The sequence below is a fragment of the Lytechinus variegatus genome, chromosome 10, assembly GCF_018143015.1.
Source record: "Lytechinus variegatus isolate NC3 chromosome 10, Lvar_3.0, whole genome shotgun sequence".
NCBI classification, from domain to species: Eukaryota; Metazoa; Echinodermata; class Echinoidea; order Temnopleuroida; family Toxopneustidae; genus Lytechinus; species Lytechinus variegatus.
The window spans coordinates 29066785-29084238 of NC_054749.1; the positions used below are offsets into that span (position 1 = coordinate 29066785).

General features: G+C 35.2%; 1 protein-coding gene across 1 annotated transcript in view; it reads left to right on the forward strand.

Annotated features, from left to right (window-relative positions):
- Nucleotides 1-222: 222 nt before the first annotated feature.
- LOC121422509 (dual specificity mitogen-activated protein kinase kinase 4-like) overlaps nt 223-17454 on the forward strand; it is a 28092-nt gene continuing 10860 nt past the window's right edge. The window contains exons 1-4 of the mRNA XM_041617630.1: nt 223-648; nt 9196-9313; nt 12483-12543; nt 16641-16754. Coding sequence (XP_041473564.1) covers nt 627-648; nt 9196-9313; nt 12483-12543; nt 16641-16754 — 315 coding nt within the window. The 5' untranslated portion in view covers nt 223-626. The remainder of the gene's footprint in view (nt 649-9195; nt 9314-12482; nt 12544-16640; nt 16755-17454) is intronic.

Genomic DNA, 17454 nt, shown 5'->3' on the forward strand with positions numbered 1-17454 from the left:
CCATTCAGAGGAGAGCTGGGGAAGGGGAACTGAAACGGGAAAAAGAAATCATAACTTGGTGGAAGATGAGCAGTGAGACGTGCAGGTATGGGGATCCTAATATTGAAATATCAGAGGAGATCAGATACATAATATTTTCACCGAAATGGAGAAATAGAAATGTCAGAGGAAAGAGAAGAGAGTCCCTTTATTTGGAATGAATGTCTCCTCGATGATTTTCGTCGAGCGCCCTCTCCTGCTGCCCTAAGCAGTTCGAAGATGACGATGACGACTTTGCTTCCCAAAGACCTCATCTGAGGTTTTCATTTATAATTTCTGCTGTGTTTTACAGATATGAATACCATATTTTGCGACAGGATAATTGGAATATAACCTTGCAATTTGAAGATTCTATTTATTCATCTCTAAACCTTAGAACTTTGTTTCTGTGCGATCAATCCAGCACATCAGCAGCCGGGCTATCTGCATCTAAGTTCAGCGGGCATTCGGCGATTGTGGATCGGGTGCCTGTCCGTGTGTGTGTCATCTCGCAGCCGATGAGTAATCGGGGAACCGGAACGTAGCTGCAGAGCCAGAAATTCTTTCGCACCAAGACAAGTGACAGCAGGTTGACAACCGATAAAATTATGGCGCTGGCAAATAGAGATGGTGAGTGAGTCATTCTGACGAATATCCCTTTTTAGTGCTACTACTGTCTTACTGGAAATGGAATAGAATTACTGCACTCACTGTTTAGTTCATAAACTCCAGAGGCAATTTATTTTGAATCAGTTTAGGCCTATTAACTTAAAATTAGTTTGGATAGTCTACTACGGTACTGAGTGTCAACTGTCATTTTCACTTGTCACTATAATTCAGAACTTAACTTGTACTTGTTGATAAAAAAATGGAGAAGTATTTGATCTACACAATGATTGACAGTGCGCAGTGTGAGTGTTGGTGTTGTCTTGAATTGAACTTAACTGAAGTTGAAAATCATGAAAGTTGCAGGGCTTGAAACAGTTCAGTGCCAACCTCTGAACAGCAGAGGAACTGACATGAAATGAGAGTTCTTCTCTGTGTACAAAAGTACCCCTTAAAAAAAAAATTTGTGGGCTTTTTATTTTTTTACACATTTTGGCCTCTAAACAAGTTGTCGCCAAAATATGATCTCTGGGAAAAAGCTTTGGGAAAAATACGGTACCCTACCCTATTATTATTAAAACAAATTTGGCTAGTCTTTAAAAAAAAAAGCTTTGGGGAAAAACATAGGCCCAGGCTACCCTAAATATGTTTGACCTAGCCTGGCGTTGAGGACTCCATTTCTGATATTTTAAAAATATTTTGACATATACTTCTACAGACATGGAGCCTTGACACTTTCCATAGAAGCTGCAGCGAGACGTATACACCCGGATGGATATCCCTAGAATAGAAAATCCATAGAGGGTGAAATCGGTTTGTACTTTGTAGGGGTGAATTTTATTCATCTATGAACCTTTCTGCGCCTAATGCGTAGAGGAATAAAAATTATTTCACTATAAATGGTAAAAATGAGACGTTTCTTACCGACCGATCTCCTGTACATGTAGATCCCTCGATCCGTTTGTCAACAAAGCAAAGACAATAGACCTGACCCTTGAACCGCTCCGTTATGACGTACATCTGCATAGCGATGCCGTTTTGAAGAACAATTTATAGATGAAAATTATTATTTCACAAATATCAAAATTTATTACGTGATTATGAATAATTAGTAGTATAATTATTTATGATTGCGTATTAAATTTTAGTATTTCCTACTTATGTACATTGTATGCTATTTTGAAAAGAAAATTGACAAATTGTGATCTACTAAGTACAGATGTACATGTAGATCTATGCTATTGGTGTCGGGTGTGGTACATGTACATGATACAATGGAGCATGTGATCTCTGGTTTTTTTTTTACAGTTTATGAGTGCATTCGTATACTAAAAAAATGTGGGATTATGAGAATTGCAGAGAGGATCAGAGGAAGATACATTATGTAGGTACATGTAGGCTTACAATAATTCATTCTGAAGTCTTAACAGTTCTTAACACACCTGTAGGATTTCATTTGGGTTAATAGAAAATTAAAAAGGTTCCCCTAGAAGACAAATTTCTTTCTTTTTTTTAATTTGTAATCTTTGGTGGGATAAGAAACCCGAATTTTTCTTTTTAAAATTAAGAAAACTTTGATGGTACATGTATGCAAGTTTCTGCTGTAGTAGATGTAATTTGAGAAACTGACATGTCATTTGCATAATTGGTAAACTGAGCATTATGTGTCCATAAAAAATTAAACCATAACTAGTGAGTCTTTATCAAAGATGGGATGTGATTCACGTGAACCCTCTCCCCCAGCATTTTTTTTGAAAAAATGGTGTTACCTGGTATCTATTAAAAGTGAATATGAAAATTATACAATGTCAAAGGATGAAATCCCCTGTTATGTAATAATTTTAGAACATTTTTCAAAAGTTATTTCCCCAAAGTGTTCACTTTTATTGTTGCATCTCTTGGAAGTTGTAATTTATTGAGTACAAATATGGAAATATAATTTCATAAAAAGTTTCAAAAGTGTATATTGAAATTTAAAACTTATTATGTACATGCATACATGTAGAGCTATGGGACATTGTGATATTGAACAAATATTTGTACACAATGCCAATGGGCAGGGTAGAAATAAAGTTAGATTTTTTTAGGTCCTTTTTTCCACATTTGGGCAATTTTAGAACTTAAGAGGCTATTTTTTCTCAAATAAGGGCTACTCAACAGTTTACACTTTATAGAAAAATCCTGTAGAATTATATATTTGTAATATCCTGAAGATTTTTCCACAATTTAAGTTTGGTACAGATCCATTTATTAAAGCAAATGACGATATACATGTACTGTACATGTAACTGTCGAAAAATATTTCTGCTTGAGTGAGCTCTCTGACTTTGGAAAAGTTAGTGAAAAATGATTTGCGCAGAACTTTGAAATGCATACAAGTTATGCAAATAAAAATATACCTTAATCATGAAGAACATGTGGAATTTAGCTAGTAAAATTGATTTGAGATATCTTTTACTTTTTAAAACTTGTTTCCTTGCCCAAAACACTTTGAAGAATGCATTGTGCCCCACCCACTCCCCCACACTAAGGCCATTGTGACGATATTTGCTTTTAATACACTGAGCTGTGATTTAAATGAAATGGCTTAGGCTTGATTTCATTTTATTAATCATTGTCAATCTTGGGAAAAGTGTAGAGAAACGGGTATTAAAATGAAAAATGAAATGTAAACCCACTTTAATGATAAGAACTTTATATTGAAAAAATGCTGGAGATGTCTGATACAAACTTTTGTTCAGATTCAGTTACATGTACATGTATGTCCTCAGATCCAGCTGGCACAAAAAGGGTTAAAGTTGTGCTTACTACGTGTTGAAATTTCAATTTGGGTGGCAAACACCTGTAACATTCTGTCAAAACGTTTACTTTCATTGAATAGATGAGACCCAAACCCAAGATTATGTGAAAAAATTACCCCCATGTTCTATATTTTTTAATTCCCAGGGTGTTTTCAAAGTGTAAGCGTTTTTTGATATGCACTGTATTTTAAAGGTAAAAATAAATTATGCAGTAAAAGAAAATATTCTGTCGTAGTTTAAAATTGATTCTATACATGTACATACCGGTAATCTTAAATGTGATTTGTGACAGAACAGATCTTTGGCGACTCTAGAAAGAAAAGTCAACCCAAAGCATGCATTTATAATGTATGTATTATTTTCAGGGCGATTTGGGCTGTCATGTATTTCCTATGCTGCCAATGGGAAAATGAATATCAAATTTGTGTACAAAGAGAGGAAAAACAATTTCAAGAATGCTCCAAAAAGTGATTTACATGTATTCACATTCTCTGGAGTTTTAATTTGTTTATTTATCAATACAAAGAATTTAAGCAAAAAAAATGTGAAAATCAATAAAATCGAACAAATTTAAAAATAATGGAAATATTTCAGAAATTTATAATTCCATGAAAACATTAATGAACAAATACATGTAGTTGAAGTGGTCCAGTGGTCATTTTCTTAATATCAGTCGTATCAAATATGTTTCAATAGAACATTAAAAAACAAAGAAGATGTTGCATCATTTTGATATTTAAAGTTATTTTAAGTTTTCAAATTATGGAATAAATGTGTGTTCTCTTTGGGAGACAAAATGTCCCATACACCTGTACAATGTATGTTACTGTCCCATACAAAACTTGTCCTCTTTGACTTCATTCAAGGCTTACATGTACATTGTACCAGGTAAAAAAAATACAAAACTTGCCCTCTTTAACTTCATTCAAGGCTTACCAGGTACAAAAAATACAAACTAGCAACTCTTATATGTACATGTAGTATGTATGACCTTAAATGTTACAGAAGATTGCCATAGTGAATGTACCTTTCCTCACACCAAACTGCAACATACATGTACTGTATATTTACATGTATACAATTGTAACAGTACATGTACATACATGTACATAATATGACATCGAAGTTCACAGGTCATCAAATTCTTCTCTGGGTATCTACATGTACATGTAGATGTGACAAATGTGGACGAGAACAAAAATGTATTCATTAGTACCTTATAGATTTTATGAAGGTTAAAAAAGGTCTCTGATTGTCCTACATGTACATGTATACAGTAGGCCTACATGTGTATGTACAGTACATGTGTATGTACTGTACATGTAACATGCATGTTTTTGTGGACTTGCCCATTAAATGCTGGCCTATTTATTTTGTTTTTTACTTTTAAATATGCATTTGTACATAGGGAACATAAAACAGTATTACTGTTTTTTTTAGTTTTGAATATTTCTTTCCTATTGTAATTATATCAAGGGATTTTTATTAATCATTTTGAAAAAAATGCTTTATTGATTGACAGAACCCAGTGCACTCTTGAAATACCCAGCATCTTTTTCTGAGTAAAAGTTCTATAAAATCCCTTGACCTCAGTCTCACAGTTCTGATGACTCATAAATTCTTAGATTTGCCCTGGGTATGATGACTATTCTCTGGGATGTATTGTGCACACATACACCTGTATCCACTCTCATACGAGTCTGCTATGCAGACTCTGAATGGCTCGTGAGGTGGGATCTGCTACTGGTTTGCGAAGCAAACCAGCCTGAAAGGGTGACTCGTTGAATCAGCTGAGGTACACACACTGCAGATGTGGGTCTACAGTTGTAGACTAACTCTCATCATGGTATAAATCCTACATGTAGTTCGCTCACCTGTAGAATCTCCAGTGTGATGTGTAATATATACTGTAGTTAGATTAACCCTTTACATACCAAGGGATAGCAGCTCTTCTGGATTGTGATAATTGCTGGTGCAATGGTGCATGCACATATACCAAGGCTTCATCAATTTGAATTAATTATTGAGTGCTATTATACTTCCTAGAAACTTTGATTTCAAAAGCAGTACATGTTCCATGTGGGAGCCCATGGGAGTCAACCAGTTGACTAACCCAGGAAACTCCCGCCCGCTATGCGAGCGGGAGCCCAGGACCTTACGTGCAATTTGGCATACTCACCTGACAAGCGTGAAGTATGGTCAAAATAATTCTCCAATTAAATAGTTAACAGAAATCAAGCACTTACCACGATTATATGGATGAATGTCTAACGAGTGGCAGTTTCCTGACATCTGGGCACAAACTGGAACCTCAAAAAACGAAAAGTTCTCTCCTACCCCTGTCTCGATCGGCCATTTTTGTTATGAATCGTAACAAAATGGCCAATCGAGACTGGGGTAGAAGGAGAGAACTTTTCGGTTTTTTGAGGTTCCAGTTTGTGCCCAGATGTCAGGAAACTGCCACTCGTTAGACCTTCATCCATATAATAGTGGTAAGTGCTTGATTTCTGTTTTAACTATTTATTCAGAGAATTATTTTGACCATACTTCACGCTTGTCAGGTGAGTACCGGTATGCCTTTACACGTAAGGTCCTGGGCTCCCGCCCGCTATGCGGCGGGAGTTCCCTGGGTTACCAGTTGACATTTGAAAGGAAGGAAGGTGATTGAAATGAAAAAAGGTTATTTTATTACCCCGCCCCACCCTATCAAACTCATTGTTTTTTTTTAATTAAAAAACAATTTTGTTGAATATTATTATGCATCAATTATTGATATCTTTTACTCAATCATTTTCCCACATGTAAATGGCAGTTATCCATAATTAATATTTTTTAAAGTAAAACCTTGAATCTATGTTTCATTTTAAATTTTGAATCCAAAATAATTGTTACCTAGTGGTATTTTCCATGTGATATAGTACAGTGTATGTACACATATTAATTCTATTTTCAATCTTGTATCTTGTAGGCCTAACCTTTTCTTAGATTCCATTTCAAGATTCATTCATTCAACTCATGAATTTTGTTTTCTTATAAAATGTATGGTACATGTAGGCCTACATACATGTAAAAGTTGTTTCTACATGTACATGTACAGGTCTACCTCCGTTATTCCATGGACATGTACATTGTTAATATAGGTCCCCCAATTTGTATATTTTCTCTTCTTTCTCAGTCAGGCCAATAAAAAAATATATCACTAACCTTGGTACAAGTAGCTGATATTCTGAACATTCAACTGAAGAATGAAGCAAATGTACAGTACTGTACTTTCATGCACAGCATACATTTACTTAAAAGAAATTCTTTAAAACCTTGGAAGTTGAAACCCCATTTTCCAACACTATACAAGTAGGCCCTATGTACATGTACTGTAGGCCTATTACATGTACATGGAGGTCTACATGTACAGTACATGTAGTATTTACTTCTATGCAACACTAACAGGTCATTGTACTTTCACCCCCCCCAAAAAAAAAAAAAAAAAAGTGAAGGCCTACATGTACATGTTATTTTAGGCCTACATGAAAGCTGTGTCCATGTCTGCATGTACATGTATATTACAGGTCATCGTACTTGAAAAAAAATATATACCATTGCATGCACATGTACAGTACATGTACGACAGGTCCTCATTGTACATTTTAATAACCAAAACTTAGCAACTCTTATAAAAGCCTAATCAAATTTACAGACTACAGGTCATTGTACTTTTTAGTACACAATGTACACTGTATGTACTGTACATACATGTAGGCCTACTGATTTAAATTTTCTGTGAAGGCCTACAATTTCAGTCATTATATTTTTCAAATCTGCCATTTTCATTGAACAATGCACAGTGCACAACAGGTCTACAATTTCAGCAATTCACATGTGTGTACATGGACAAATAGACCTTTTTTTAAAAGAGTTATTAAATGGTATGACCATAGAGTTAGTTCCATGGTATGACAAATTAAGACTGCGCACTGAACATTGCAAGTGTGTGACTGTAGATTGAATCTGAACAACAGATTGAAATTTGAGCAGTGCGACCTTCTCTCAGCAAAATGCAGGAAAGTGAGTCACAAATTGGGGTCAATGGTTTTCATGAATCACGGATGTCAGTCAGGGAGTTTAATAGGGACTTTGGAAATGAATTGTAAAAGTCTGCATCTGTGTGTGTTATCCAACATTGATAAAGCAAGGTTGTAATTATGTTGCTGGTAGTACCTTCATGACATATACATTACATGTACATGTAGGCTCATATAAAGTACAGTATGGATTTAATTTGTTTCACAATTATAGGCCCTACATGTACATGCACATCTCTTTTCCGGCCTCCATACATGTATGTCCATTTCTCAATATAAAGCCGATTTATTTTTTTTTCATACTGGGGAAAAGGGGGATTCCCAACTCAATAAGAAAGTCACATGAATTACATACTGGTACATGGATGATATATGCATGTACAGGTAACATGTAGACATTAACATCAAATTTTCCTATATTTTTTTGCATTCCGACATTTACATGTATGCACACCCCTAATAATTGCAAGGACATGGGCAGATAGGGCCTACTGTACATGTATGTATGCACTACTCTCATTCACATTGCCACATCAGTGTAGGTGAAATACACAGCCCTTGTACATGTATAGTCTACAGTAGTCAAATTTGTGTAAAGATTGATTTTAATTAGGCCACCAATGTCATGACCATGTACACAGGACTATCAAGGTGTATTATGAAGGTAGTTGTATTAACCAGTGATCAAATAAAATGATATTGTTTGTTGATGCTGTCATATTTAAATGTTGCTTTTACTGCATGTACATGTTTAATTAGATGTAGGCCAAGAGGTATGTACATGTAGGGTCTACACATACATGTAACTACTGGTCTGTTCTGTGGAAGAAAGGGTAATGAATGAGTCCTGTATGTTTTGAGCTTTATAATGTACAGTATTCATAATTGTATGTATCAACTCTCAATCACTATAAATAGACAAGATTCTCATTTCTCAAGATGAGTAGGCCTACATATGAAAATGCAATGTATTGCAATGAATGTTAACTACAATGTATAAACCATGAACTATTTCTTTTATTTTGAAGACACTGTACATTACGATATGTATAAAAATACATGTACCTACTGTACAAAAGGTAATGCCGGATTCCCAAGTAGATCATTTTAAACAGGACTTAACTTGCACATCGTATAGCAGGCCTACACCTGTATATGCAATCATAGAAATTCCATTAAAAAAATGACACACTGAATAAAGACTATGCTGTATGCTCTTTATTATTAAATACACAAAGACAGACTCTAATCCCTCAGAACTTGCACAAGTTTTACATTCTTTGCTATTTTTTTTTACTCCAGTGTGTTTTTCTAATGAATCTGATCTTTTACATTTAAAAATACCAAGCCCAGGCCAGCTGAAAAAAAGAAAGATCACAAACTACATGTATGCTACATACTTACATATACATGTAAAAGCTGAAAACTATGCATGTAATAGGCCTAGGTCAAGATAGCAAATGTCATAGAATTTTTTTTACCATTATTTTATTTTATTTTTTATTCTATTTTTAATTTAATTTTATTTATTTATTTTTTTTTTTTTGGGGGGGGGGGGTGGGGGCTGTCCAAAGCATACATGTATAACCCCCTTTTTGTATGTATTCAAGTCATAATGGTGTGTACATTACATGTATGCTTGTTATTTATTTGGCTAAACAATTTCTTTTTTATATAATTTGTTTTTCCAGCTGCTGAATCAGGGAGGGGCCGTCTTTCTCTGAAGTTAAAGATACATACTAGTACACCAAACCTTGTAGAGAACCAAACAGAATTTAACAATGGACCCAGTCAGGAGAGGGAACAGTTGTAAGTTATTATTATAATAATATTTTTGTTGTTGTTTTTGTCTCACCTGCGAAGCAAAGTGAGACTATAGGCGCCGCTTTTCCGACGGCGGCGGCGTCAACATCAAATCTTAACCTGAGGTTAAGTTTTTGAAATGACGTCATAACTTAGAAAGTATATGGACCTAGTTCATGAAACTTGGCCATAAGGTTAATCAAGTATTACTGAACACCCTATTAGAGTTTCATGTCACATGACCAAGGTCAAAGGTCATTTAGGGTAGGCCCGTTTTGAAAGTCCATTTTTGATGCACGTGTACACGGCGTGTTTTTCGGTCATGTACACGTGTACACGTTGTAAACACTGTGAGAGCGAGTTCTGTTTTCATGTCGACACGGACCCGCATCAATATGTCATAAAAAGGGGTCTATATAGCCTAAGTCACAGTTTTAAAGCTTACCTGAGAAGTTTGAAGTATCAATCCACAAAAATTGGTGCAAATTAAAAGTTTACTCGGCTTAGCAGCGCATTAAATTAATAAAGAATGCAAAAGAAAATCAGTGCAGGGCCCTAGCTATCGCCGACGCTCGGTGGATGCGCATTTTGTATACTGTACCGTACATGCATGCACAGATCGCTGCAGAATAAGTGTAACTGAAGTTATCGATTAATTTTCATTATTATGTTGCCAATTTGAAGAGCGTTTGTTTGTAGGCTTGTGTGCGAGCGTATAACACGTACGTTGTGGCGATGATCGCTATCGCAATTGGTGATTCTCAAATTGACTCTGAGTGTGATTGAGCAACGCTTTCGAGCTTTTGAGACCGGAGCAGACCCATTTCGTGCCGATTTCGTGGTACAAAAACGTGAGTCTCCAGAAAGAATGTGGATTAAATTGGCGATTTTGGAAATGAACTCACTCTGGATTAATTGAAATATGTTGACATATTAGTAATTAAAACATGTGCAGTGTCTGAGAACTAAGATTTAATGTGAGGCTGTGAGCTTGTTCATGCAGATGCTACCGTGTACACGGTGATGGAATTTAGTACACGTGCACTGACTTGACCGTGCGTGTACACGTGTACCCGTGTACCCGAAACGGGCCTAATTTAGGGTCAATGAACTTAGACCATGTTGGAGGAATCAACATCGAAATCTTAACCTGAGGTTAAGTTTTTGAAATGTCATCATAACTTAGAAAATATATGGACCTAGTTCATGAAACTTGGACATAAGGTTAATCAAGTATCACTGAACATCCTGCAGGAGTTTCACGTCACATGACCAAGGTCAAAGGTCATTTAGGGTCAATGAACTTTGGCCGAATTGGGGATATCTGTTGAATTCCCATTATAACTTTGAAAGTTTATGGATCTGATTCATGAAACTTGGACATAATAGTAATCAAGCATCACTGAAAATTTTGTGCAAGTTTCAGGTCTCATGATTAAGGTCAAAGGTCATTTAGGGTCAATGAACTTTGGCCGAATCAGGGGTATCTGTTGAATTACCATCATAACTTTGAAAGTTTATTGGTCTAGTTCATTAAACTTGGACATTATAGTAATCAAGTATCACTGAACATCCTGTGCGCGTTTCAGGTCACATGACCAAGGTCAAAGGTCAATGAACTTTGGCCGAATTGGGTGTATCTGTTGAATTACCATCATAACTTTGAAAGTTTATGGATCTGATTCATGAAACTTGTACATAAGAGTAATCAAGTATCACTGAACATCCTGTTCGAGTTTCAGGTCACATGATCAAGGTCAAAGGTCATGTAAGGTCAATGAACTTTGGCCATGTTGGGGTTTTTCGTTGAATAACCATCATATCTCTTTAAGTTTATTGGTCTAGTTCATAAAAAGTGGACATAAGAGTAACCATGTATCACTGAACATCTTGTGCGAGTTAGAGTAGTATTCAAAGTCAGCACTGCTGCTATATTGAACCACGTGATGCAGGTGAGACGGCCAGAGGCATTCCACTTGTTTTATTATTGTTATTATTGTAGTTGTTCCTGTTGCTGCTGTTGTTATTATTTGGAATGTAAATTTTAGCAATGAAAGTGAAATGTAACTTCAGTACATGAATAAATTATTTAGCTTTTTTCCAGTCAGGTAACATTCAGGGAATTTGATTTTAGAAAATTCCTCAACTCCGGACAAAATGCCTCAAATGAGGGAAAAGCAGGGAATTTTGATCTGCCCAAAAGTCGAAAGCACAGTAGTCAGTCAGACTCTGTTATATTTTGTTGCAAATCATAAGATCTATTGAATGACTGGTTATGGTGTGTTTTTTTAGTGTAGCCTCTTTGACCGCAGTACAAGTACTGGTAGCTGTAGCACAGTCACTAGCACTGTCACATGACCTAGATCATACTGAAAATACCTGTAATTCACTGCACAACTTCGAAAACATGCGAAACTGGATATGGTGTAAATAATTATCAGGGAATTTTTTTAACTTATTCAGGGAAAATTCAGGGAATTTTGTTTTCTTGGAAAGCTTGGAACCCTGATGCATGTGAGCAAAGTTGGGAAGTGGTCTCACAACACAAAAGTTAGCAATATATCGTACACTTGATATTTTACAATTAATTATCAACGCAGTCAATCATAAAAAAAATGTTGTACGATGATTGCTATTAAGCTTTGTGTTACAGGCCCCTGGGAAGCATTTCATCAGCATTTTTCATCTGTCAATTTGTCAGAGCTGATCGACAGCATTCCTTGATTTTGATTTGCTTTGGTACAAACTGTTGGATAAAACATACTTTCACATAAAACATCTGACAAGTCCTTTCATGAAACACTCCACAAATGATTGACAGATCAAAAGAAAGGGAACAGTTTACTTTGAAGTTATTTTTGTTTCCATTTGCATTTATTTAATTGATTTTCATGTAAATGCAAGTGAGTTTTTTTTTTACTTGATCAGATGTGCATATGATTGTGAATGTATTCATCTAGAGATTTACATTAATATGTCCCTGCTGCTCTCCAGAAGTAGTTAGGTTTTCTGTATTATTATTCATAAAAAAAGAAAGTGGATGACATCTCCACATATGACAGTATTTGATTTTTGATAAAGACATGAATTTATTAGACATTTGCATCATGCATCATTGTTCTACAATGTAAGTATTTTAAAAGAAAAAAGTATTTCTAATGTTCCCATTTTACAGAAACTCAATGAGATCAAGAAGCATGGAATCAATTGGAAAGTTAAGCATATCTCCTGATGAGGTAAGTTGTGATTATTAAAAAGCAGAGTTTGCAGCTAGTCATGCCAATACTGTACAGTGTTTGTAATCAGATCTGTAAGCTTCAGATTTGTTAATAATATTACCCTGCTCCATCTACTGGTTTTTCACAGGTTCCAAACTTTTGTTCTTTTTCTCTGTTCGCAATTGCATGTTTTTCCTTCCTTATTTCCATTTTTAATCAACTCAAATAATGAAGTTGCATGCAGGATAACTTGTCATAATTTTCACCCTCAGTTCCCCTCTTTCCTGTTCTCTTTCACCTTCCCTGTATCTCCCATCTCTCCATCATTCCCTTTTCTTCCCTTTAACCATGGTAGGTCCATGCTTTAACTTCCCCTCTTGACCTTAATCACAAGCTTCTATGGATCACAAGGAAGCACCTGAAACTATTCAAATTGAATTCAAAGTACTCAGTAAATTCAACAGTGATTATACATGTACATGTACAGTTTAATAGGAAGCCAGTTTGTGGAAAGTGGCATGCAGTGTTCAATTCATGTTTGTTCAGGTTTGCAAAATTCGATGAAGACACAAATTGAAATAATTTTCCATTCAAAATCCCTATTTCTATCAACTAATTCATCATTATTTCTTACCCTTTTATCATACATTCTTAGCCTGTTTTAACTTTTGAATATATACTCATCTACTAATGGATGGAAATAGCGACATTCAATTTTTAGGAGATTCATCAAAACTTAAAATAGGTTTAATTCAAATTTCTCAGATCTCTTAATGAAACATCCCAAGGCCCTGTAATTTTACATGTTAATGATAACCAAATGTAATGTACACTTTACAGTTACAGTAGTTTATGGGAAATGTATGTGAAGTTAAAATAACAATTGATAGGAAGCCTATCAACAAATTATGAACAGCATTACTCATCTCTAGGAGATTTATGCTTAGGTTCTCACAGATGACATTTTCCATAGAGAATATTCAAGATGGCATATCTATTATTCCAGTTTAGGTATCAAATCCAAATTTCCAATTAAATATTCATTGCATATGGTGTGGAGTGGAATGGTAAATCAATTTATCCAAGAAGACATGTACTGAATCAACCAATATGTGGTGGTAAAACATAGTATTAAAATGTGTCGCAAGATATTTTGTTTCCATGGAGAAATCACCTCAAACTTTTGATATTTTTTTCTGTTTCTCTAGTTTCCACTACATTTCGGTGTTTGAGTACATGTAGAGATACAAACACAGTAGCCCTGCAATTATTCCTAAGTACAGTCATGTACAGTACATGTACATTAATTTTATTTCTCTAATATTATTAATTATTTTCCTTGTTTGTTGTCGGTGTTTCCATTTTTCTTCTCTCTTAATTTTATCTTGTTTCCTCCGCCACTATCCCCCCCCCTCCCCCTCCCTTCTCCCCAATCCCAGTGTAAATGCATGTCAAATGTATAGTAGAGGGACATGATGAATCATTCATACCAAAGCAGTGTGACCAAACATCTGGATGATCAATGCATTAACCATCTACTTATTCATTCATTGCTTTGGGGGCCCACCGGCCATCTATCTATCTAGTATTTGGGACAGGGTCACCTCAGGCACATCCTGAGGTCATCCCACCCCCCCTCCCGAATGTGCACAGTGTACATTCATCTCGCCCCATTCCTTTGGTCATTGCCGATCACGGAATGCTTCTTGCGTCCATCACGCCAAGCAGAAAAAAATGAGTATTCTATTGCCAGCCAGCGTGTGTCCATGTATATGCGTGTAGAGAAATGTGTGTGCTCACTTGCATCCAGCCATGCATTGATGCCCATGCATTCTGCTCTAACTAATTGTGGGTGGAGGTTGATAAATATTACAGGGAACTCATTTTGCCGAGGGGCGAATGGCAATTTTCTATCAGGTTTAATGTGTTGGATGGCTGTTGCATTTTGGGTATTTGTTGGGGTATACCGTTTTAAAGGGATGATTCATAGGGATAAGGGATGATTTAGAAGACAACATCTCTTCCATTGAGATAATGGATCTATCCTGCTTGTATTTAAATGTTGAAACTGATAGCCCTTGGTGACCTTTCATGAAGAGATACACAGTAATTCTGTCATTATACAAAGTGTACCATGTACATGTAAACCTTGATTTTGATTGGCTGTGAAGCCCTGTTACCATGGTACAGTTAATACCATATCATAATGGCAAAGTTCAAAATCCTCAAGGTTGGCAAAATAAAGTATTGAATTATTGAACTTGGAAGAAATCAGCAATTAATTGTAAGGCCAAGTCCACCCCATCAACAGGTTTTATAGAATATTACATATATTAAAAACAATACTCAGCATTATTAAAACAGAAAATTTCATCAAAATTGGATGTTAAAGAAAGTGTTACATGTAGGTTCCTTTAATATTTTCACACAAAAAAACAGTGAAGTGCTCACCCTGGGCTGTATGCAAATAGAGGAGAAGATGATAACACACTCATAATAATTTACATGTAGTATCATACATATACATGTAAAATTCAAATATTTAGATTTTTATATAGCTCTAAAGGAAGCCCAATTAACAGAAAACTGATGATTTGGGATTTTCAATGAGGAATATCAAACCAAGCTTTACACAATTGGAAGAAAATTGATATAATGATAGGCAACATATGTATGTAATGAACACATGTACAAATGATGATCGTGGCATTATCGGCTCCCTTTATTTGCTTAGCCATGATGTGGATACATGTGTATTACTGTTTTGCTATGAATAAGCATTTAATCAAAACAAAATTAACATTTTTTTTTCAATTTTACATTTGATTTTCATGAAGCTTTCAGTGCTACACGTATGCTTGTTTGATTTTTCTCTAGTTGACTGGACTTTTTGTGAGGGTAAACATTACCTTTTGATAACTTCTCATATTGTAATCAAGATTTTATATTTGTTTTGCATAATTTATTTTATTGGGTCAACACAGACCAAGTATAAAAATTTTCATCAAGATTGGTAACATTCATTTGGAGGATAGGGTGAATTGGTAGAGAGAATGTATTTTTCTCTGATGAATTAAAGAAACTATTCTAAGGACTACATTTATGATACATTTTTTTATACCAATAAATGGAAATTTTGTATTGGTATTTGAAGAATGATCGTTGAAAAACATACATGTACACAAATGCTGTAGTCATCAGGAATAATGGGAAATTCAGCGAGTCAACTACTTCCTCTTTCAAAATTACAACTGTGACATTTTGTACCTTTTACAGTGTAATGTGTGTGTAAATTACCAGTGCTACATGACACATGTACCGGTACTTACAAATCAAAACTAATAGCACATTTGATACATGTACATGTATATCACTGGCATAAAAATTCAAGTAGTAAAGGGGGTTGTGTGAACTGTTGTCATCCCACCTTCTTGAAAAGTGGGATGACATGAATTTACCCTCTTGCTTTATATCTACACGTACATGAAACCTACTGTGTATATATTAGGAGGATAGAGACAGGGTTTGGTAGTCATTAGCGTACCCACGAGTCACAACTGATCCCTGACCAGCCACAAGTGGCCAGCTCCTTTGAACTTGTAGACATTTTTTTTTTTTTTGCTTGTCAATTTTTTTGTGGTACGAAATCCTTTATTTGTGGTTGTTGAAGACCTTTTTTTTTTTTGCTTGTCAAATTTTTTGGCGGACGAATTTGCCCCCCCCCCTTTGGAAATCCTACATGTAGGTACGTCACTGTTGGTAGTGATATAAAAATTGATATGGATGTTTGAAAAGTCTGATATTTTCAGCCTTTCAGATCAGCTCCATGCAAACAATGTATTTCATCAGCAACTTTTGTTAGAAGAACTGATATATGAAATAAAAATGAATATTTCAATTTGAAATAAATTTACATAAATTGACAAAAAGTAAGTGATTGTGTTGTGTCAATCCTTCCTCTACATTTCCCCCCACACAATGATTTGAATTCCCCTTTTTATCAGCCCTTTGCGAATTACCTCTTGCCATTCATTACAAGCAGGTTTTATTTTGGCAGATCATTTTTTGCATGTGAAGAGGGCTTTTATTCTTTCACTGTTTCTCCTATTCTACAGACGTATGAGTTCACATCAGAAGACTTGGATGACATGGGAGAGATTGGAAGGGGTGCTTTTGGTTCAGTGAACAAGATGTGGCATAAACAGAGTCAAAGTATTATGGCTGTCAAGGTAAGGAATGGATATAGTGATAAGAAGTTGATTAGGATGTGGGCGGGGCTTGGGGTGTGTCACCAACATGTTTCTATATCAGTTTTCACCTTTTGTAAACCACATACATGTACATGTATCCTCTTTTTTGTGATTATTTCTGAGAGGCATTCCAAGAGTCATGAAATTTTGTTTTAAAAATTTATCAAGTATTACATATTAATATGGACTTATGATGTAAAACACTTTAAAAATTTCTGAAGTTAATTTAAAGATTTAAGTTTTATTTGAAGCGGGCTTGGGTTTTCACACGTAGAATCTCCCTTTTTGAACGTTCAGTGTGTAGAGTGTACTCTGTAGTTGTTTAGCCTCAAGTGTGCATGCACACTGACTTTCAAAGACCAATAATGAAACTGAAACCATTATTTGTGGTTCTCTTGACATATGAGAGCAAACATACTGTTCTTTAAAGTAACACATATAATTGTGTTAAGGATTAATTTTGTTGTGGATACTTTAAAAAGACAAGATAACTTGAGGCATGTGATAATTTTTTTGTTAATTATGAGATCATCTTTTGAGGAATACAAATTTTGCCTGCAAAAAAATGTTGCTTGTAACTAACCCTGCATATTGTTGTAATAAAATGGACAAATCTGAGTGCATTCCCATTTTGGCAATTACTTTTATCCCAGACCCTCATATTCTTAATAACTTGTTT